The sequence below is a fragment of the Amblyomma americanum genome, chromosome 7 (assembly GCF_052857255.1).
Source record: "Amblyomma americanum isolate KBUSLIRL-KWMA chromosome 7, ASM5285725v1, whole genome shotgun sequence".
Lineage (NCBI taxonomy): Eukaryota > Metazoa > Arthropoda > Arachnida > Ixodida > Ixodidae > Amblyomma > Amblyomma americanum.
Genome location: NC_135503.1, coordinates 76,693,592 through 76,716,327, shown reverse-complemented (window position 1 = coordinate 76,716,327; position 22,736 = coordinate 76,693,592). Strand labels below are relative to the sequence as shown.

Sequence of the window (22,736 nt, the reverse complement as noted above, 5' to 3'; positions counted from 1 at the left end):
ATTAAAGAAGAAAGACAGGCTATTTGATGCTTTTGATTCACTCTCTGAAACAAGGTTACTAGCGCTAAAAAACGCAAGCGACAGTGAATAGACGCAATCCTGCAACACAGGAAAAACAAAACCAAAATTCACAACACAATAAAGTGCTTGCTTTTTGCCATGCAATCAAATCAGGTAAGCAGATGAAGTCTGTTCCGCTTTAGGCAGTCTGCCACTGCTGTTCCACGCTCGCTGAACGTTGTATGTCAAAATGCTGGTGCAGGGTAAAGCACTGTTGCGACGTAGCATGTGGGAATGCTGTCACAGTTGCGACATAACCGAGGAGTCTGTATCGCATGGGTTTCTATTGTATTGGAGGTTAGGTGGGACTGGCTCATGAAGACATAGCAGCTGGCAAAACTCTGCACCCAGGAACATAACAGCAAGGTTCTGCTGCATGTTGTTACTGCTGTATCTGATGCCAGCTCAGCTTAAGATGATCAGAGATTTCTTCACTTGAAGTCTGCTTGTAAGCCTGCCTTGCAAATAAGCTGCTGGGTGCGGAAGGAGTACACGTCATAGTGCTGTGCTTCTGTCTCTGCAGTGAACGCAAGCAGCTGTTGGATGCGTTGAAGGAACATGGAAGCAGTGACTTGGAGAAGCTGGCCCAGGCAGTACCGACGCGATCAGCGACTGCCGTCAAGTAAGTTAAGGGGGGCGCGGCTCTTGAAAACCAAAAAATCGCGAAAAGTCGATTTTTGGGAAGGTACATATTCCGGCAGTATGTGTCAAACTACCTTTTCTGTAAATATGAACGACTACCATATTTACTCGATTCTAAGCACCCCCTTTTTTTCACGATCGCGATGCCCAAAGTGAGAGGGGGTGCTTAATCTCGATGAAACGGGCGCGAGAAAAAACATTTTATTTAGGAAACATTCAAAAGAAAAAGCTGCAGACAGTGAACGCACCGCTATCTGCTACTCGTCACTCTCACTGCCACTCGAGTCCGTCGCACCGCTCGAGCAGCCGCTCTCAGTATCCCAGAGCAGGTCGTCTTCTGTTCCGTCGAAGTTATTTGTAATGGAACACTTCTTAAATGATTTCACCACAACATCAACTTGCACCCGCTTCCACGCCTCCGAAATCCACCTTGCGATGGTTGATGGGGGTGCTTTCTGCAGCTTTCCCGTCGGCGTTTTCTTCCGGTCGGGGTTCCGCACCCATTCTTCATACTCCTGCCGAAGATTAGCTTTAAAGGGCTTGTTTACCGATACGTCGAGAGGTTGCAGCACTGGCGTCATGCCGCCTGGAATAACAACCAGGTCGCAATTGCTGTTTTGGAGCTTTGTTTTTACCTGGGGGGTGAGATGACCACGAAACGCGTCCAACAGAAGCATTGACCGTGTGCCTGCAGATGCGCCGAGCAATGCTCCCGGGCGCTGCTGCCACACGACTCGAATCCAGTCGGACATCAGTTCTGCTGTCATCCACCCTTTCTCTTGGGTTCGTACGATGACATCTTTAGGAAAAAGCTCATTCTTCGGCAGGCTTTTTTCTTTTCAAGATGATATATGGCGGCAGGTTGTGGCCGTTGGCTGTTACGCATAGCATCACAGTGACACGTTGCTTCTCGTAACCTGTCGTCTTCACTTTTACTTCTCGGGCTCCTACTTCATTAACTGTGCACGCCCTCGGCATGTCAAAGTACACCGGCGTCTCGTCAGCGTTGCCGATCTGGCCGAGCTCGTAGCTGTGTTGCCTGCGGAGATTAATCACATACCGCTGAAAGGCAATAAGTTTTTCTTCGAAATCGGACGGCAGCTTCTGGCATATTGTTGTCCGACGCCTCAACGAAAATCCATTTCTTTTCATCATGCGCTCCACCCAGCCTCGGCTTGCACGAAACACCGTGCGGGGAATCTTCATTCGTGTTGCTATTTCCATCGCTCTGAGCTGAATTGCATCAGCAGTGACAGCGAAGCCTCTGCATCGCTCGCTGCGAACAAACTCGCAGACTTCTTCTTCAATTTGCGGATGTCGGCCCTTGCGCGGTCCCGTGAACTTCTTGCGTGTCGCGGCGCCTTTGAAAATCTGGTCCGCTGTTTTCTCCACCTGATGACGCACGCCCGGTCCATGCCGAATTCCGCAGCGGCACTGTGGTTGCCATTATCTTCGGCAAACTCGATCACAGTTCGCTTGAACTTCAAGCTGTAGGCAGCCCTCTTTGCACTCATATCGACTTGCGTTAGGCACGTTAGGCGTTAGGGCTATCAAGCAACCTACACTAGACAAAGCAAGGCGCGCCCGCGATGCCCGCGAAACCTGCCGAGCGCCGCCGATACCAGGCCCATGTGACAACAGGCTGACAGACCCGACACTACTCAAAAATAAATAAATAAATAAATAAATAATTACTACTACTGACAGAATTATCGCGGTTGCTTTCGGCTGGTTTTTGGTTATTTTTTGCGTTCTGTGCCGCCTCTGTCCTCGCTTCGGCGAGCGCGGCCGCGGCCTCGCCCGCTTATCTGTTTTTTCAGCAGCGTCCGCTCCGGCGGACCCATGACGCGCGTCTTATCTTTTCTCTTTATCTTTCCTCTGATCTTTTAACTCTCCTCTATCTGCACGTGGCCGCGGTGGTGGCTTGGCTCGAGCCAGTAGGCAGGCCCGTGCAATTTCCTTTTCATCCTTCTCTCAGTCACAACAACAACAACAACGCGCAGGCCGCGCCTCCTCGGGACTGCACAGGCTCGACGAAAGAAAGTGCAAGTGCACTTGGCGGCCTCGGCAACGCTCTCTTCCGCGCAAAAAGGGGGTGCTTAGATTCGCATGCAAAGTTTTTCAGAAATTTTTTTCCGAAAATAGGGGGGGTGCTTAGATTCGGGGGGTGCTTAGAATCGCGAAAATACGGTAATTCATCGTGAAAGTACTTCATATTAAATATCTAACAAGACGCGGTGCCCGCTGAGCTGCGAGAAAGCGCCGAAAATACCCCAACTTAGCGCGGACGCTGTTCCTCAGCCAGCGAACCAAGCGCCGCCATCTTGGTCTTGTTTCGTTCGTGAATTCTTGCTCTTTTTTTGCCGCCTTCGGTGGCGGTGGCATGGTGGGAGCGTGGCTCGCTTGTGATTGGGGCCCTCAAAGCGCCTTTCGAGTTTCCCACATTTTAAATGCGAGGCTGTGATTGGGTGAAGGACGCACTCCTCGAAAACACGGGGGATCGTGCGGCCGCTGTTGGCTGCTGCGCGCGTTGACGCGGCGACCCCCTCTTGCGGCGGCCGCCGCGTCGTCCGTCCCGGCTGCCGTCGCTCTTTATTTCGTTTTCTCGTTGTGATCGCCGTTGTCACGTCTACGATCTCTCGCCGTGCCGTCCGAACAGTTTCCTGCAAACTGTTGACTATTGCGCAGTCAGTCACGATGTGTCCAGCAAAGCTAAAGACGCTACACGCGTTCGGTGCGCGGAAGCGTGCAATGAAGTTTGTTCGTTCGGCAAAGCGTGCCGCCAAAAACTGTCGATGCTTCCAGCCACGTAGCTGCTTCTGCATCGCTACGAGACAGCGATTGCGTCGCCACTTCCAGAGACGTACCAGCAGCTTCATCGGTGCAAGAATGCTTTGCTTCGGGCATGCCTTGTGCGCCGAAGGCATCAGCCTCGGAGATTGTAGCCTCCAGCTTCTGTCTCGCATCTACCCCGAAGCGTGACAACGCATCGCCCGCCGTTCACTTGGAAACGCATTTCCTCATGTGCGAGGTGATCGAGATTCTGGTTGCATCTCAGGAACCACTTATTGAATTTCCATTTTTTTTTTTCCGTACCTGAATAAATTTCTAAAGGCAAGTCAAGCTCGTTTATTCAGAATATTGTGTCTGGAATTTGTCATAAGCAATTAATTTTGGCTAATGAGGTCTAATCAATGACACCAAATTCAGTGCTATGCTAAAATTTTTCAGCGAGGAAATTCAACAAAAGGGCCTTGCCTTGCCCTGCAGTACCTATGTAGGAATAACCATTTTCAAATTCTCCAGACCTGGAGTAAGGGGCCTATGTGAACCAGTTTGATATGCTCCTGTAACCTTAGAACCAGTGAGTGTGCACAGCTTCATGAAACATAGTATTTCTTGAAATGTTTGTGCTGTGAGCCTACCCTGAAAATTTCATTCAGATATCTCAAGAAACAAACAAAGTTGGTGTTCAAAGGTAGCCTCCCTCCTTAGAATGCTAAGGTAAAAAAATTAAGCGAGACTTGAAAAAAAAATTCTTCTTCAAGCTTACAGTTTGTGAAAAATGCACGCTCAAAACAAGAATGAGTGTGCCCAAGATGATTTGTAGAAATGACGTTTCTTGTACAAAAAATGGAAAAAACAGTCGTAACCAACTGCAGGAAGCGACACAGAACTTCTAATTGCTATGACCTAGTGATGTGCATCTGCTTTTTGCATGCGTGTTCTGCAGCTGTGTGCCACTGATCTTTTACACACATCAGTGCTGATAAATGTGACTGTGAACTGAAAGTGCAATATGTATGTTAGTTACTTAAACGGGCCTTACAAAAGTCACTGCAAGTTTTCTCTTGTGTTTGTGTGATATTATTACTCTTTGCATGTACTATAGTAGACAGTCAATAATTCAGACTTCAAGGGACCAGGGAGTTTAGTTTAAATGATCAGAAGCTTGAATTTCCAGAAGTGCACCTTTATATGATCCAAGGCCAATGGTGATTTACGTCTGTGCATAACATTTTGTAACCTCTTCTGTGTGCAGACATAGCTATAAGCATCAGTACAACATCAAGTATTGGTGAAATGCAATGATTTATTTATTCAACCGCCAGTGTTAAATGGAGGTGGGGTTTTAAAAATGTTATCAATAATATACTTGTTTCCCATTAAAGTAAAATCTCACTAATTGGGACTTCAAGGAACTGAAGAAAACGCCCGAATTGTCTGAAGTGCGACCATCAAATTGTCCCTAAAAATTTAATAAAATCATCTCGCTGAATAGTAAATGCCACAAAGAGTGCAGGTGTGGTATGTCTGATGAGAGGAAATCAGTGGTGCCAGATATGAAGCCACCAAGATTATTGATGACGCGTAGTCAATGTATTTTTATTAAAAGGAAGTAGATCTGAAATTTCGCTCTCTCTAATTCTTGCAGCCATTTTCTGATGGAGCGCCGGTGCAAGAAAGATCGCATCGTGGTGCAGGGCGCAACTGGCAGACGCACGACGCAAGCTCTTCGCATCCTACGGAGGGCGCTGGACGTGAAGCGGCGTCGCTTTGACCGCTCACAGGCGCTTGTGAAGGTGAGATGGCAACGGCAGGTTGCATCCTTCTGCCACATCCATTGTGTATTGTAAAGGCATCAGTAATGTGAGGAGCGCATCGGATGCAGCACCCAGGGCCATCTGCCGCAGTCCGAAATCAAGGCCAGGCTGAAATCAAAGCGAAGACTTCCCTAGATTTTTTTGAATTCATGGTGTTGGAAAAAATGCTCAGGCGCCTCTCTCCCCCAACAGGGTAAAGAAATGAATGGCAACAGCACTCGCCTCTCATGAATGCAGTCATTCCCAGGGCTAGCTAGACCACATGGCTAAAACAGGCAGCAAATTGAGTGTACTCTCCATAGAGGGAAATTGATGTGACAAGCTTGGTGTGCGAGGATCCTGTTGTACTTAGTGGACTCTCACATTTTACATTTGTTATTTACCATTCAGTGCTCCTTGGAAACGAGTCTGCAAACTCCGTTCGCCAACACGACATTTCCGTAATGTTGGTGACCCTATCACACCACAGCAACACGGGCTCATTGGAAAGAATTCCCTTTCATCCAGCAACATGTGTCTGAAACTTCTGTGACAACTGTTGGCGAACTCCTTGTCACACTGGAAAAAGAATTTTGGTGGGGCTCCTCCGCCACCTCTATCCATGTGCAGCTGCTAAAACAGGAGGTGCCTTGTGCTGTCTAGTGCCTTATGCGTTTTGCAGTAAAGATGTAGAACGAATACAGTAATTCCTCATTAGAACGAAATCGCTTTGCTTGAAATATCGCTTTATTCAAAATTTCTTCCGGTCCCGAGCAAAACGCCTGCATTTTAAGCCGAATTACTCGAAGCGAACGAAGAGCTTGAGCCGCTTAGAGCGAAGTGGCGAGCGGAGTTATCGCCACGGCAGCGGCGACTCGTTTGCGCATGTTGTGACAAATTAATACCGCCGACGAATTAGTCTCAGGCAGGCACAGAACAGGCCACAAAGGTACCAAACCTACGACCGATGACCTGCCTAGTAACGGGTACCGAGCGAGTGCCGAGTGCCCCCAGCTGTTTACAGCGGATGCGAATGGAAGCGCGCCCAATCGGTTGCAGTCGCATCACTGGTGTCCCCAGTGATAGAATCCAAACGAAAATAAAATTTTCATGACGCTTTGCGATGCCAGAAAACCGCATGCCAGAAAACCGTGGTCTTGTGGCTGCCGAAAAGTGGCCAAAAGACCGCGGGCAGACTTGCGCCATAGCATTCCAAGGGGTGAGCTCGGTGAGCAAAGTTTTACCGCTCTAAAGAACATTTTTGGCTTTGAAACGTGCCAGAAAGCACAGAAGAGGTGTCCGTCCGATTATGAGCCCATTCACGCTTGCGAGTCGAGAGCGAGGTGAGCTTTCGGCAGCAAACTGAGCTTCTCCCTGGCTGCCGTCGTCGTCGCTAAGCCTAACCATTTCACATCGGCCAAAGCAGACAAAACTCTCGAAAGTGCGCGAACAACGTCTTTTCGTAGAGTTTTCACTTCAGACAAGAAGGCAACCCGCTGGTCCCGGTTGCAAGCATGAATAACGGTGATGTCGAGCTGCTGCCTGGTCGCAAGCGACTGCGGTCGCACGCCCTTTGCCGTGTTCGACGCGAGGAGCTATGTTAACAGATCAGGAAGACGACCTTGGGGAAGCCGGCCTAGAAATTTTCTTGCTGCTAGTCATAATCGGCCTGCATCGCAATAAAACACCGCCCCTAGCTTCGTTGCACTTTTGATGGTGCAAATCGACTGATAACTTGCCGAAAACACGAAAAATCTGAGCGCTGCCAACGGCGAGTCGGGCTGTCAATATGGCGGGTCAACGCAACCACGGTGCTTCCCCGGCCATTTTCTCAAGCAGGTCATGCTTGATTCGCGCCATCCAACTAAACGAACGGTCGAAATGCTTGGCAGGGCCATTGAATTTTGTTCCTAGACATCTGTCAACGGCGCGGACGCGACACTGCGCGAACACTGAGGCTCGAAACGTAGAATTAGCATAGTGTCGTCGACAACGGTGCACCGAAAAACTCAATTGCAAACTTCACAGCTGTACACCTCGAGGAAAAAAAAGTGCCCGTAATCATGCGAAGCCCCCACTGCAAAACCGTTCAGTTTCCATGATCGCGCTGTGTACCTAAATTGAGCGGCTAATCACTTTTTGAGCACAACAAACACAACCTCAGACTCGAGCCATAGCATTTCCGTGACCCCCCACCGCACGAAAGCGGCCACTGCCTTCGGGATTCAAAAGGTTGAATTCATGGGCGGCGACCGTGGCCTTGTGCATTGCATGGTCAGATTAGAGCAGGGGCTGCACGCACCCGGTAATAACTTCAAACAGCCAATGCTTACTGCCTTTTTTGCACCTGAATTAAGTTTTGCTTTACTGAATACATTGTATTTTGACTTCCACGCCGTTGTGGCACAATTAAAGCTCGACTGCTTTAGATTTTCTCAGGTGGTCGCTTGAATCGAATTGCCGCTTATAACCAATTTTTTTGCCGTCCCGCTGACTTCGTTATAACGAGGGATTACTGTAATTGCTGTGTGCGGCTACTGCAGCAGTAATCCGCCTTTTTCACGACGCGACTGCGCATGCGCCCATTCCCTGGCGGTGGTGTCGCGAAGCATATTGGAAGGGTCGCACGCTCTACTCGAGACCGGCCGTGGAAGTGTAAACAAACCGGCTTCCTACGCGGGGTGCGTTGCTGCAGCCGTCGGGCGTTCAGCGCGACGCATTTGGCGATACCTACGAAATGTGCTGCATACGGCTGCAATGCCCAATATGTAAAGGGAAGCAAACTTGAATTTTTTTGCTTTCGGAGCGCTTCCCGGGACAGCCTTCGACGCGAAGCGTGGATAAAAACAGTTCGCCGGCTCAACGATCGTGGATGCCCTTGGGCACCGTCAAGCACGTCAAGACTGAGCGGGAATCACTTTGTGACAGGTACGAACGATGTACTGTGGTTAAATGCATGTGCAGTCTATCTCGAAGTGTTTTATTCATGGGCAAAAAGGCCTCGAATGTCACCGCGGCACCTAGACATCGTTCCGACGCTTTTTGCTTTCTCAAGCAAGAAGGACAAATGGACAAGTGCTGTGAGCTGCTTTCAACGTGCGATGGAGCGGGCAATGAAAAAGAAGCTGCGAGAGCATTCACGCATGGTGCTAAAATTTTGTCATAATCTCCTATGGAAATTTCCTTGCTTATGCCACTACACCCTGGCCAATCCCCCCCGTGTGGGTACGTGCCATGTATTAAGAGGCACAAGAAGAAGAAGGTGCGTTATGCGTGTGTTCATATCATATCCATAATGAAGAGCTCTGCGTGGTATCGCCAGAATGGATCAATCGCCTCTCGCGCTCGTCTTTATGGACGCGCATGCTTGTTTAACCTATGCAGCGGTGTGCTGTGGGAAAATACAGTGAAATGCTAGCAGAGCTGCTTTGTTCGAGTACGCTTGCGCTTTTATAGCTCGTGTAGCTATTCTGCAGCGCTTGAGCACAACGATTGCTTGTGAAAACTGTTGTCCTTAGTCGTTTTCTGTACTACGGCGTGCACGATGTAGTATCCACCTTTCATGAATTGCAGGCATATACAGCGGAAAACGCCAACCTCACTGATCGGGGATATCTCATTGAACATTATGTTCCGAATGTAGCCTTCATCTCTGAAGCGGCGGCCCTTGCTAGCTGGTGTTCGCATCGCATGCCGGATGATTGGAGATTCTGATGAATTTGCTCTTCGGTGGGCGCTGCAGCCTGCCTCGGACTTTGCACCCAGCCATCAGTCAACCCTATAAATCCTCCAGGTACCAGGTGCTGGCACACGGCATCGCCGACAGATTCCAACAAAACGTGCTCCGGAGCGGCACTCAGTCCGGCCGGGTTGGGCGCGCAGTACCCTACCAGTGAGCTTCCAGCGTTGTACGCGAGGTGGCAGCACAGGAAAATGAAAAAGGCGGATTATGCTGATGTTTTGCGTTGTCGATTCTGTCTCGAACGGCTCATACATATGACAGGAAACGCGCCTACACATTACACCGTCTCACTTCCGAAGCGAGTGCAGTAGTACAAACTAAAAATGCCTACAGGAAGCATACCCTCCCCTCAAAAAATCTCTGAGAAAGAATGCGACGGTACTGATTTGTTTATATTGGTTTTCAATACGCCTGGTCAAATAACTCGTGCTCACCCGTGACATCTAATCCCTCGTTGTAGCGCTCTCTTCTAATGATCTATCCTTAAGCTCAGGCTGATGGTACCTGCTTCGTTGCGTCTCACAAAAATCTCCTCGTGTCGACCATTGCGATAGCTCTCTGGGGTGAAAATGACAGCAGCATATTTTCACGAGCACCTTGCAGACTTATCTGCCGACATCCGTGCTGATTTGTTGCTGGCTGGCGCCGTTAAAACCACAGAAGACGGAACCGTCGCTACAGGCAGAGAGGGGCCGCGCCAGAGAGAAAGGGGCTTTGTGGAAAGCCACGCTCGTCAGGAGCGTATGGTAATTTGCACACAAGAATGGGACGGGGACAGGGCGGCGCTCCTCCACAGTGGCTCCAGCGGAGGCGTGGGCAGGATTGAGGCATGGCAGCCAGCCATCTGGCGGTGTCGATGATAGTAGTCTGCCTGCCGGCATTTGCATGCCTGCAAGATGTTGCACCGCGGCAATTTGCATGCCTGCTAGATGTTGCACCGCAGAAATTCGCATGCCTGCAAGATGCTGCACCGCGGCAGACAACAATGCGGCGAAAGGAAATTCTTTGCAAACAATGCTTGCAATCAGGAAAGGCACGAAAGTCACCACAAAGTGCGTGCTTTGGCTGGTGCGTTGGTGCCAGAAAATTTGCCCAGCCAGAGAGCAGGCCAAACAGTGTCTACGAACGTTGTTTGTTCCTAGTGCTGGTTCCCGAAAGCTGTCATACTGAGGCAATACTACAGCAGCCTGTCTTGTTTCTCTGCTGCTTGTGTAGTGTGACATGTTAGGGAATGAGTTGGTTCAGCAACTTGTTAATGGCTCGCTGGCGAAAGTGTTTTGCCGATGTCACTGTTTTGTTTCCGCAGTGTGACACAGGCTTAATGGGCTGTCATTTTCTTTGTGGGTGTGTCTTACTCTCTATTGACGCTCCGTTATGTGCACTCCCAAGGTAGTGCTCTGTTACCAAGCTGCCATTGTGCCATTAGGATCAAATCGTCATTCCAGAGAGGTGGCAGTAATGTGTCAGCATTGGAAGGCCTGCATTCACCCTCTGTCGGCTTGCCTGCATTGGTCCCTTCTTCTTTGCATGCTGTCTTTGTGCAGGTGGTGGAATCGTGCCAGCGGCAGCCCTTCGCCGATCCCACGGAGGATTATGGTCTGGAGCTCCCCCAGTTCGCGGATATCTACCAGATGCTACAGGATGTCATGGAGAACAAGGTGCCAGCTGCCTTGGGTCCCTGCGAGCAGTTTGTGGTGCGCCGCCTGCTTGGCACCCTGACCACCGCTGTGGCCTCGCTCGATTTAAACGAGGAACGTGAGGTTCTGAAGCAGCAACTAGCCTGGGCAGCCGTGAGTCTCTGCACATTTGTATAGGAGTGGTCGAGTTGCAGTTAGTTCTGGCTAGATTTTTCTTTTTTTGTGTGAAAATAACAAAAACAAAATATTTTTTTTGTGAAAAAAAAAATTCATTCCCTTCAGGGCGGCCCTTTGTTGACCTAAAGTGCGGTGAGGCAAAAGCCTTTAGCACGGTGTTGCTGCTTGTGTCACTGATGTGTAGTTAAGGTGTTAAGTACACAGTTGTTACTACATATGCGCTTGCAGGAAGTAGCGTAATCGATAGCACGCTCGGCTGCGGAACAGAAGGATGGGGGTTCGAATCCCGCCGTGAGCAAGGATTTTTTTCTTATGGAGTTGATGTCATTTGATTGATGGCTATAGTGTGACAGATTTCGCAAAGGGACAGATGGACGGGACGAAGCATTAAGCCGATGCCAACGCATTCGCTCATTGGTCTTCTGTTGCTGTGTAGCTGGGGGAGTAGTGTGCTTGCGTTTGCCCGCATTCTGGGACTCCATTGACGCGAGCGTCTAGGAGGGATGTTGCGCGGCACCCGGGTCGACAGCTGCAAGGCATCTGGCGTGGGCGCACCGTGTGCGCAGGTGGCGCCACCTTGCGCATGCGCAGTGAACTACCAATGGTGCAAGAGCGTGACATCAGACAGACAGGCTGATGGCCGCGAGTATGAGCCATTATGAGCATGAGCGAGTATGAGCATGGTCCCTCTTGTTTTGGCTTCTCGCCACCATGCCATCGCTTCCAGCCGCGTTTCTGCTCGCTCTCTAGCGGTGGTGCTCTCCATTGGCGGCCCCCCTGATTCACCAAGAGGTGCTTTTTTTTATTTATTCCACAGATCGTAGGAAGCCCCAGTTTTCATGGACGAGACAGCAAGGGTGAAATTGAGGTCTTTAAGATATTTTTTTTTCCTACAAAGTAATCTGGTTGTGCAGAATTGTCAATAGAGTTACCAAAGGGTAATCCTTCAGTCTAGTTTGACTTATTGTTTCTTTTTTAGTGCCCCTTTAATGTGACCTCATTGTCATGCAAAATTTGTAAGCCTCGGTGCCTTGCGTTTCTTGGATGCAGCTACCGTTTTTACACGATTGTAGGTAGACCTATATTTAAAATTATGAAAATCCTGAGTGGGGTGGGTGGGGGGGGTTGATTTACTTTAGAAGCCAAAGCATGCCACCATAAATAAAGGCGATACAAACGAGGTATCAGGGATGCTTCAGCATGGTTGCACTTTTGCTGCGGGGCTCTCCCTCCCTCTCCCCGCGTGTGGTGGCCGATTTTTTTGCTATTGATATGTGGCGAGCTGGCACCCCCCCTAGGTGCATCTTCCCTCTTGTTTTGGCTTCTCGCCACCGTGCCATCGTTCGACTTAGATTTGTTTTCCGGGTCAGATAAGCGTCCGCCTCTCGTTCATGGCTGCATTCAAGATGGATGTTATTCTTTGCACTGAAGAAATGAAGAACTCCACGCCAGGCCCCAAGTTCGACGTCTCTGAACGGATGATAGAGTTGTGGCTTCTACAGGGAGGCAAAATTTTCAGCTGTTCCACGTGCTTTCATAGTGCAGATGTTTGCGAAGTGCAGGATTTCGCTGGAGCATGACATTAGAACGATCTGGTGTGGGACTTGCAGCAGCGATCACGATGTGTGGACGAGTAGTCCAGTGACATTTTCGGTTTCACGCCTGCATAGGGCAGCTGATAGCGGTTAATGATAAGCGGTGGCAGCCGGATAATGCTATTGCGTTCTACTGTTAAGGACGGAGCTTAAGTGACCTCCAAGTCATTTTTCTGATATGAGATATGGGTTGTGGACTTACGTTTGATTCGACTTACAATTGTTTAAAAGCAGTAAAAGATCGTTAATGCGAACTCTGTTAATTCGAACTGATGCCCAGGTCTTTTTCATAGCCCTGTGTATTTCAGTGGGGGAGAACTTCTGATAATTCTAACGACTCTGCATCCGCAGCGGTTACCGTATTTCCACAATTGTAAGTCGACCTTTTTTTTTTTAAATTTAAGGTTCCGAAGTGTGTGGGGGGGGGGGGGGGGGCGAATTACAATCTAAACGAAACCTGCGAATGCTAATAAAAGCAAGAAAAACGGTTATCAGGGATGCTACTGCGAGGTTACAAGTTTTTGTTTGCTCTACGGCTCCAAGCGTAGCATTCAGGTATCCCACGGGCTTTTCGACAAGGATTCTTCATTTTTTACTTTTACTGCGCAAACCATTACCCATCGCAGTTGTTCAGGGGTTAGGGCGCTCGGCTACTGATCAGGGTACCCGGTTTACAACCTGGCCGCGGCGGCAGCGTTTCGATGGAGGCAAAACACAAAGGCGGGTCCCCAGGTGGTCAGAATAATTACGGAGCCCTCCACTTCGGCACCTCTTGATTCCTTTCTTCTTTCAGTCCCTCCTTTATCCCTTCCCTTATGGCTGGGTTTCCGTGGAGATTTGAGACAGATACTGCGCCATTTCCTTTCCCCTAAAACCAATTTCATGTCATCTCACTCGCAGGAGTAAGGATAGTTAAGCAAGGGTCGCTGTTCCAATCGCGGAGTCTGCGCCAGCACCCGGGAGTGTCGCTAGCTGATGGAAGAGCTGCTATTTCATTTGGTTGCGTAATATGGCGACATAACGGCGGTGGTTCTGCGGAATGCCGATGTTTGCTGGAAGAGCCAACGCCCCGACACTGATCACTTTTTGTTTGGTGGTGCTTGGAGTTGGTGCATTTGACTTGACTGCCGGCCATGTGCTTCGCCATGAACTCGACAGGTTCGAAAAGCATTCAGCGCTCAGTCAGTGCTAGGTTCAACAGGGAGGCCATCATTTGCTCCGAAGAAACGAACAACTGCGTGCCGGGCCGGAAGTTCGACGTTTCTGAACGGTTGGTGTGGGAGTGGCGGATGTAGGGAGACAGAATTTTCGACTGCGACTCCAAGCGAAAAGGTTTCCGCGGGCCGAAGTCCGAACGCTTTCTGGAGCTGGAGGTCAAGCTTGCAGCATGTGTTACCGAAATAAGTGATCGGCAGCTTCTAGTGAGATTCGAAATGATCATGCAACAAGCCCGGTTCTTCGCTGCAGAAGCTGAGATATCCCGAACAGACTTCAAAGGTAGCAGGGTTTGGGCTTCGAAATTTATGAAGAGGGCTGGCTTCCCTCTTCTTCAGCGTACTAGTGTATGCCAGAAGCTGCTTGCTGCTTACAAGGAGAAAGTTCTCACCTTCCATAGGCACTACCTCAAGCTACACGACTCGCGGTGATACCTGCTCGGCCAAATCGGCAATGCGGACCGGTGTCCCGTTTACTTCGACATGACGAGCAAGACAACAGTGAGCGTGAGGGAGCTCGCGAAGTTAAGCTTTTCTCGACAGGAAATGAGAAACTTCGGTTCACTTTTATGCTATCATGCTAGGCAGATGGCACAAAGCTCCGACCGTACATAGTCTTCAAAAGAAAAGCTATGCGAAAGGAAATGTTCCCAAAAGGTGTGATTGTGCGAATGAATGAAAAAGGTTTTATGCCGGACGACTTAGTTATTGATTGGTACCGTCAGGTGTGGCTTTTGAGGCCAGAGGCATCCCTCATAGAATGCTATCCAAACCTCTTTGTGCTGGACTCATTTCGCGGCCACCTTACCGCGAAAGTGAAGGCAGAGCTCCGAAAAGAACATACAGATATGCTGGTGATTCCCGGCGGTCTGACTGGGCAGCTGCAGCCGCTAGACGTTGGCATTAACGAGTGATTCAAGAGCTTGCTCCGGCGTGAGTATAACGAGTGGCTGGTGGCGGAAGGGTGGGGTTTTACACCAACGGGGCGCGTGAAGAGAGCCTCCCTGGTGGCTGTGTGCGGGCGGGTGATTTCCACTTGGGCGGCCGTACCACGCAATGTCGTAATGCAGTCATTTAGGAAGTGCGGGCTTTCCATGGAGGACGATGTGCTGTGGGACCGCAGCGGCGACGAAGACAGCAGTACCACTGAAGTGACTCAAGTGAGGATGAATAGCCTATCTATGCAATAGATTTTCTTTTTTGAGTACGTCCACCGGAGTTTTTGTCTTCGGACATGCAATGGGTCGATTACATTCGCGTCAACATTTTTTTTCCCCGACATGCGATTTGGGGGGATGGACTTACATACGAGTCGACTTACAATCGTATAAATACAGTAATTTGAACGAAGAGTCCTTGGCTGACATTGCTCCTCGTTGGTAGAAGTCTGCCCATAGTGAGTACAACACACTACTGCAAATTTACTAGAGCTGTGAAGCAATGGAAAAGAGAAAAGGCAAGTGCACGAGACTGGTGGAACCCGTGCTCTGGTGCATGCCGTAGCAGGTTTTTGTTGCCTGAACACTCGCCCGCGCCGGCCACGGCACTGCTGATGCTTTGGCGCTAGCCGTTCAGGTTTTCTTTGTGCTGCGGTCGCTGAGCCGCGTTCGTGTGGCGTACACAACACAGTTCGGCAGCTGCAGGCCTGCTATCTTTATGGTGCTGCGAGCTATATGGACAGCAGTGTGGAGGTGCAAACGCCATCCTGTTTCTAACGAATTGATGGTCGAGAAGGTCATGGTTTCTTTAGCACTGCCAAGTTTGAAAATCTGAGAGACTAGAAGGTTCAAGTACCTTCCATTGGATTACCATATTTACGCGCATAATTTGTGCACTCTTTATTCAGAAATTAGGGCTCGAAGAAGGGGGGTGTGCAAATTGCGCGGGAATTTTGCGAGCGCGATTAAAAAAACTCCACAAAGGTCATAACGTGCAATATAGGTATAGTGTATGTTGCTGCATATACGTCAGCACCCGTGCCTGATCCCCATGCTGGCCGCCCCCCGAAAAAAAGTTCACTCTAAATGAAAAGCCGCGCACCCCCTGCATGCATGCATGCATGAAGGTGCATGCATGAAGCTGAATAAGACGCTAAAACAGCGTCATCGCTTGCGGCCCAGCTAATTGTTCGGTAGTTCCAGATTCCGTAAGTTTGCTTTCGCAACTTCGTCCTGGATAGCAAGCGCAAATCAATTAATCAATTATCACACCACACAATTCTTTAACTGTACCACGTGAGCGTCGACCAAAGTGCTTGTCGGCGCCTTATCACGGCACGGAGCTGCAAAGCCAGCGAGAATAGCCACATGCGCACAACTTTGCCGACACAATGATTGTCGTCTATGGGCAAACTTGTGCGCACGCGGTTATTCTCGCTGGCTTCGCCGCTCCGCGCCGTGATAAGGCGCTGACAAGCAGTTTGAAACTTGCCGTATAGTTGTGATATCCCATCGCAAGACACGACCGAACAACCAAACACAAGCCGTCAGAGCCACCAAGAAAAGCGTAGCCGGCAGTCGAGTCACATGCATCAGCCAAACAGCGGTGTTGGCTCTTCTACCAGCTGCTGATTCTCCCCGGAAGTGCTGCTGGCCGTTTCGAGTGGCGATGCCGCTGGTGCCGCCGCGATTGTAACAGCGGCCTTTGACACCACCATGAACGCCCAGTGCACAAAAGATTAAAAAAGCCTTCCGAACAACACACGCGGAATAGCCGAATGCTACTGGGTAGAGCCATAGGGTTGAGCCCGCATGCATGATGGTGGTCTAGCGCAGCGCGGTGCATAAAATATGCGAGTGAAAAATGTTTTTCGTAAACCCGGGTGATAAGTTAAGGGTGCGCAAATTATGCGATGGTGCAAATTATGCTTGTAAATACGGTATCATGTGTGGTTATACTGATCTGACCCACTCTTCCACCTTGGTCCATCCAGTAATCCCCAACTAATCCACTTTAATGCACGCATTAATTCCTAACAATCCATATGAATTCATTTCAATAACCCCCACAAACATGCATTAATTATAACACCACTAATTCCTACTAATGCACATCAATCCACCCACTAATCCATGCCAATCCATTTTCTGGGGTGGGCCTACTTCGAAGATTTAGGAGGATGTTTGGAACATTTGGCAGTGGACAAGCTTCCAAATGCTATCGCATTCTCTTCTTTAAGAGAGGCTAAAGGCACCAAGTTTTTGATCTCTCGTTTTTCCGAGAAGGAACATTAAAGTCTGGGAGTATTTTTACGTCATTGAGAGTCTAAAAAGTTACAATTTGGAGCACTTGTCTGATTTGAACGACATTTTCGATATTGATTTATTAATATATTATGATACTATAGAGTGCACTTGCGCAAACTTTTGTAATTTTCATACAGTTAGAAAAGGAGTTATAACTTTCGGAAGTGAACTCTCCTAACGAAGAAAAGCATAAAATACCAGATTTTTCTTATTATTTTCTAATACATGCCTAGAAAACATTCTTTTAGTATTATACTGCGAAATACACCACTTTGCGGCACGTAAATACAAAATTTATCCTCATGAAGTGCGTACTTTGGTCTTGTGTGATGTATGACATTTTTCAAAAGAAAGTAGCCCGAAGTGGCATAAAAAAAAACCCATAGTTGATTTACTCAGTTTGGCGCCGAACATGCACTAAAATAATGTGTTTGTTATCCACTATCAGAACGGTACTAGTTTCCCCAAATGGGTGGTTTAGTGCTAAAATGCAAAATGTGAAAACCGAATGTTTATGGAGGCTTCAATTTTGTGTATATACATACATCTATACATTCCAAAAGTGAGCCGCCGTGGTGGCTGAGTGGTTATGGCGCTCGGCCGCCGGCCCGAAAGATGCGGGTTTGATCCCGGCCGTGGCGGTCGAATTTCGATTCAGGCGAAATTCTGGAGGCCCGTGTACTGTGCGACTTCAGTGTGTGTAAAAGAAGCCCAGGTGGTCGAAATTTCCGGAGACCTTCACTACGGCATCTCTCATTGCCTGAGTTGCTTTGGGACGTTAAACCCCTATCAACCGAACCAACCGACATTCCAAAATTGCTTCAAAAGCAGTTCAGTGATAAGGAAGTGGTAAAGAGGGTTTAAGTGTCTTCTCTTCTCGACGCCTCTTCGTGTGGCAACACTCCTGTTGTGCTACCGTGTTGTTGTTGTCTCAGCACCATTGTCCAGGATCTGTTTGGGCGTTTATAAGTGTTAGAGGGTGTGCACTGTTTCACATGGTGGTGGCGGCCATTTCTGAGTGCGGGGTGCGTGTGGACCCAGAGGTACCCTGCTAAGTTGTTGCTGATTAAGAAGGTCGAGGCTTTTGCTGGTGTTTCTTCACCGAAAGTGCTAGGGCTGTTTTAAGACTGATTTCTACTTTTCCATTTCTTCTTGCGTTATTCCTTTCCCTTTGAAGCCTAGCTATGGCGTTCACATACCTTCCAAGCCTTTGGAGCCTCAGTCTTTCAGGTTCCACTGTGGACACTTTCTGACCACGATAACTGTGACGCCTTTCCAGAGAACCTGTGCACTGAGTGCTAGCGTTCTAATACGGCAAACACTGCTGCCATTGCCGCGGACCGCGTTTGTTGCAACAAAGTTCCCACCGCCGTTAAATCAAGCCCAAACACTTGTTTCTGCTTTGGAACAGTTACGAATCGGCATTTAAAGTCAAGTTTTCGAATATTTCTTTTTCCACTGCAGTTACATTTGCAATGGTTAGTATGCAGTTTCATTGGAGGTAATGAAACAAAAAGGGCAGGTTAGCTGCTGTCATGCAGCCAGTGCCTCTGCATTTGGGTTCCTAACCAATTGGCACAGACTGTATTTTTAAGTGGCTGTCAAACATTCAACGATGGTGATGCAGTTAGTTAGCTGTAGAGTGTCCCATGTACAGTTATAGATATAAAAAAAAAGTTACTCCACCAACACTGCCTCAGTATTCGATATAAGATCGGTAGCTAAGGGAGCTTCAAGTGTTTGCATCGGTGTGCTCAGCAAATGTGGAAAAGACCAAATCCAAACATCCGTGGATGTTTCTTTTCCGGAAACATCCCTTCTAAGACGCAAGCAGCGCCACTTACCTCTTGGATTTTGCATTACTATTGTGATTGACAGCAATCTTCGCTATTGCCGGTATATTTCCTCGTTGTATTGGTTAATTTTACATACGTGTGCATCACGACACAAATCGTTTGACACCATCCGGAACACCCTGCGACAAATGGTTCGGTCGTAATGGCCGTCTGAAGGTCCTCGGAATCCACGTTTGGGAGCGGAAAGGTTGCAGTTGTGAATCTCGCACGTATTATGGGTTTCATCTCAACTAGTACTTTTATCCTCGGGAACATGTCAAGCCATCTGACACTACTTCAAACAGGTGTCCCCCAAGTTTTATGCAAATGGCGTTCCCGTTGGGGGAGGGGTTGTTCCCAATTCAAAGGCCGCTATACTGGCTCGTACATAACTGATCGAAAGTATAGGTATTAGTTGAGGCGCTATGTGCGCAGTGTTATGTGATGTAGTGTGGTCATGTGGAGAATGTTAACTGGGCCTTCAATGCAGACAGATGTGTTGTTGATAAACGTAAGTAACAAGAGGTAACGCTCTTCAGAAAAAAAATTGTGGTCTTCTTACGCACATTCGTGAAGAAAATGCCATATGGCCGAGCAAATTTTGGAAGTAGGCCTACCCCAGAAAACGGATTAAGGTGGATTAGTGGGTGTGTTAAAGTACGTTAGTGGATGGATTAAGGTTAACATTGGGTTGGATTAGTAAAACCTTATATGATAAATCCAATGGAAGGTACTAGTAAAAGCTCGTTAATTCGAACTTCACGGGACCGGGAAAAAAGTTCGAATTATCCGATGTTCGAATTATCGAATGGCCTCGAAAAAACTGATAAGAACCATTTGCATTACGGCATATGTACCGTATTTACTCGGTAACGAACCCAGTCGCATAAGGAACCCAGCCACACCCGATTTTTGCCTAAAAATGTGAACGAAAAAAAAGTGAGAGTCGTTAATGCCTCTCTTCGTTTCCCACCCTCACGGTCCACAACGCGTTTCTTGGCAGTGCGCCAAAAAGCTGTGCAGCGTCCTTTTGACGTTAGCTCTATCATAGCGGGGGGGGCTGGCGCCGCGCCGACAGTACTTATCCGTATTTCCGAATTAACGGGGCTCGAATTAACGAGTAATTACCGTATTTACTCTCGTAATGGATCCACTTTTTTCCCAGAAAAGTTGACATCAGTTTGCGGGGTGGGTTCATTAGACGGGAAAAAAAGTTTACAACAGATTTTTTTTGAAGGGTCGAGATTTCATATATCTTCGTCCGTCCTTCCGTCATCAACAAACGCACGCGGTCAGATGTGTTCGTGCCGCTAGTGTTTAGCATCGTTCAGTTTGACGAGATCCGGCAATTTTGTGCTAGCCGGCGGCGAGATAACGCTAACGTGCTGAACACCGGCCCTGAAGGTGAGGCGCGCGTTTCTTACTGCGAGGTTAAAAACGGGACAGTGACGAGTGTGTATTGCGAATATTTAAGCTTTATCTTAGAGTGCACAACGCCGTGGCGCTCTGCCAAGTCCACTGACCGCGTTGCGCCCCCCCCCAACCCCTCTGCAGGAGCTCTCCTCAAATTATAGAAAAAAACAAATGATGTTATCTGCGGCGGCACAGCTTTGCGCGCTGGCAAGATCTGCGCCCGGTTCATTAAGCGAGTAAATACGATAGTTCCAGTTTTGGACGCTACACGGAAAGAGGGTAGGCAGCCGCCACCGCGTTCGCCAACCCGTGCCCCCTCCCACACCGCCGCCCGCCGCGCAGGTGACGCCGCCATTTAGGCTTTACCCACTCTTCCACGGTTTTACCTGGTTCCATCTTGTGTCCCCGTTTAGCATGTGCGCAGCCTCTAAGTACGCGCAGGCGATTTTTTTTTGGCCACGTGCTGTGTGCCAAGCCGCCGAGACGGGGCGGCGCGTAGTTCGAATTATCCGAATTATCCGTAGCGGAACCGACTCGCTTTCGAATTAACGGGCTTTTTTATACACAGATCTGTACGGAGCTTGGCCGGACCAAGTAGAGTAGTTCGAATTATCCGATAATTCGAATTATTGAGGTTCGAAACAACGAGCTTTCACTGCATTCTGGTCCTCAGATTTTCAAATTTGGCAGTGTTGATGATGTAGAGACCCTTTCGACCAAACGGACAATTTTGTTAGGGAGGAACCAGGGGTTTCTTGTAAGAAGACAACCTAAATGTTATTGCATTAATTATAGGCACTGTACTCATCCTCAGTGGAGAAGCTCAGCTCTCCAATGGGGCTGTACTTTGCTGACATGTGATATTAAGCTTTTGGAGAACAGGAAGAAGCCACATGCAACAGTGTGTTGAAAAGGAACAAACTTGACAAATATCCCCTCCCCCATTCCCCTTTCTCTCTTGGTGATTCAGGCGCAGCCTCTGATGACCACCGCAAAGGATACGGAGACACCCACATTAGAGACCGGCGAAAAGACTACGATGAATTTTCCCTCCATGAGCGTGCGTAAGGAAAACCTGAAAAACTCGTGGAACCCGCTGCGGCTTCCAGCTGAAATTATTCAAAAGCCGTGGCCCATCATCAATGAACTTATGTCGAGGAACGTGTTCAGATCTGAGCGCGCCACAGGCCAGGGAGAGTCGGCACCACTGACCCCTGCACGGGCGGGCGGATCTCGCCGGGAGCCCCAGCCACTGGAAACATTCAATGCATGGAAGCACTGAGCCCTAAGCTGAGGGCATTTTGAAGGAATATTTGTCTGGTGTAATAAACTGGAGATGAGCTATTTTGTGAAAATTTGATTGCTTTTGAACAGTTGGTGTCTCAGCTGTGCCCCAGGTCATTCGGGTTCGTTATCATACAGCATGCATCTGGCATAGTCTAGTCATCTACTGTTTCCATGGGTTGCATTGCAAATCATGTGATGAATGTCTGAACCTGCTTCATGTAATCTGTACTTCTAGCACACCATTGTCTTATTGTGCATGTTCTGTTTTGTTGTTTGAACTTGAAATCACGCATAGACCACTAGGGATAAATTAGTTTGACATCTTCATGAACTCTAAGAATTTCATAACTGACTTCAGCTGCATATTGATCGTGCTGTGTTGTGTCTAGCAATGCTACCGTCGCAGTCATCAGCCGAAGGACCTCATCAAGTGATCAATTGTCCCACATGAGCTCTGGTCACCAGATAGCAGCTTCTTCAAAATATAATGATCTGTGATACTGTGTTATATATGTTATCTGTTCCACATATTGTGGAGAAATCGCTGCTAAGAATGTCCTGTGCACTGAACAAAATGTGCTATACACATCAGTCTCATTCTTGCACATAATGGTTTCATCCTTCGGGGCAGTGCAACGGAGAAGTATTTCTACAGGACTTGGTACACTGCTCAAGTTGTTATTGCAAGGCAGCCTATCTTTCAAAGTCTTGATAGTGCAGTGCTTGCTTTTTATTTATTTTTTATTGGAATGGGTCAGGAATGGCTGTCCAAAAACAGTGCTATTGGGTATAGCCACATGTTAACTAGTACCCAACAGGAAGCGTGCTGCAAAAAAAATGTGAAGGCCATTTCATTATGATTTAACATGCCCTTGTAGTTCGGGAATAAAAACTCTCTCACTCTAATCGCCTCCTGTCATTTCCAGTACTGTTACTGATTTGGATGAAAGAATCAAAAGTAGTAGTACAACTTCATTAATTCGGAAGTGTGGATAATTGTCACTACCGGGGTTGTCGCGGTCAACACCCGTGTAAGTAGTATATGGCTTCTGACGCTCCTTAATTAGGGACATTGGTTAGGTCGTGCGGGTTGAGTAGGTTTTTGCTGCGGCCAGCACCCATGCAAGTATATGGCTTTTAGCTGATGCTCATTAATTGGGGGCAGCGGTGAGGTAGCACTGGTTAATTTGGCTGGGCTCCCTGCAGGGACGTTAATGGGGGCTTAATGTCCGAAAGGAACTCTGGCTATGAGGAACGCTGTAGTGGAGGGCTCCGGAAATTTCGACCACCTGGGATTCTTTATGTG

General features: G+C 48.5%; 1 protein-coding gene across 1 annotated transcript; it reads left to right on the top strand.

The window, feature by feature from the left end:
* The first annotated feature begins 282 nt into the window (after positions 1–282).
* On the top strand, positions 283–21,503 carry LOC144099321 (uncharacterized). The gene is made up of 4 exons (XM_077632538.1): positions 283–682; positions 5,138–5,285; positions 10,572–10,817; positions 21,114–21,503. The coding sequence occupies exons 2-4, from the start codon at positions 5,148–5,150 to the stop codon at positions 21,423–21,425; spliced, it is 696 nt and encodes a 231-aa protein (XP_077488664.1). The 5' UTR covers positions 283–682; positions 5,138–5,147; the 3' UTR covers positions 21,426–21,503.
* The last annotated feature ends 1,233 nt before the right edge of the window (positions 21,504–22,736 follow it).

What these genes read in the sequence shown, in the direction of transcription:
- LOC144099321 (XM_077632538.1), top strand. Translation starts at nt 5,148, where the DNA reads ATGGAGCGCCGGTGCAAGAAAGATCGCATCGTGGTGCAGGGCGCAACT. An exon ending in GCTCACAGGCGCTTGTGAAG is followed by an intron (nt 5,286 to 10,571) that starts GTGAGATGGCAA and finishes GTCTTTGTGCAG; the next exon opens with GTGGTGGAATCGTGCCAGCG. An exon ending in AGCAACTAGCCTGGGCAGCC is followed by an intron (nt 10,818 to 21,113) that starts GTGAGTCTCTGC and finishes TTGGTGATTCAG; the next exon opens with GCGCAGCCTCTGATGACCAC.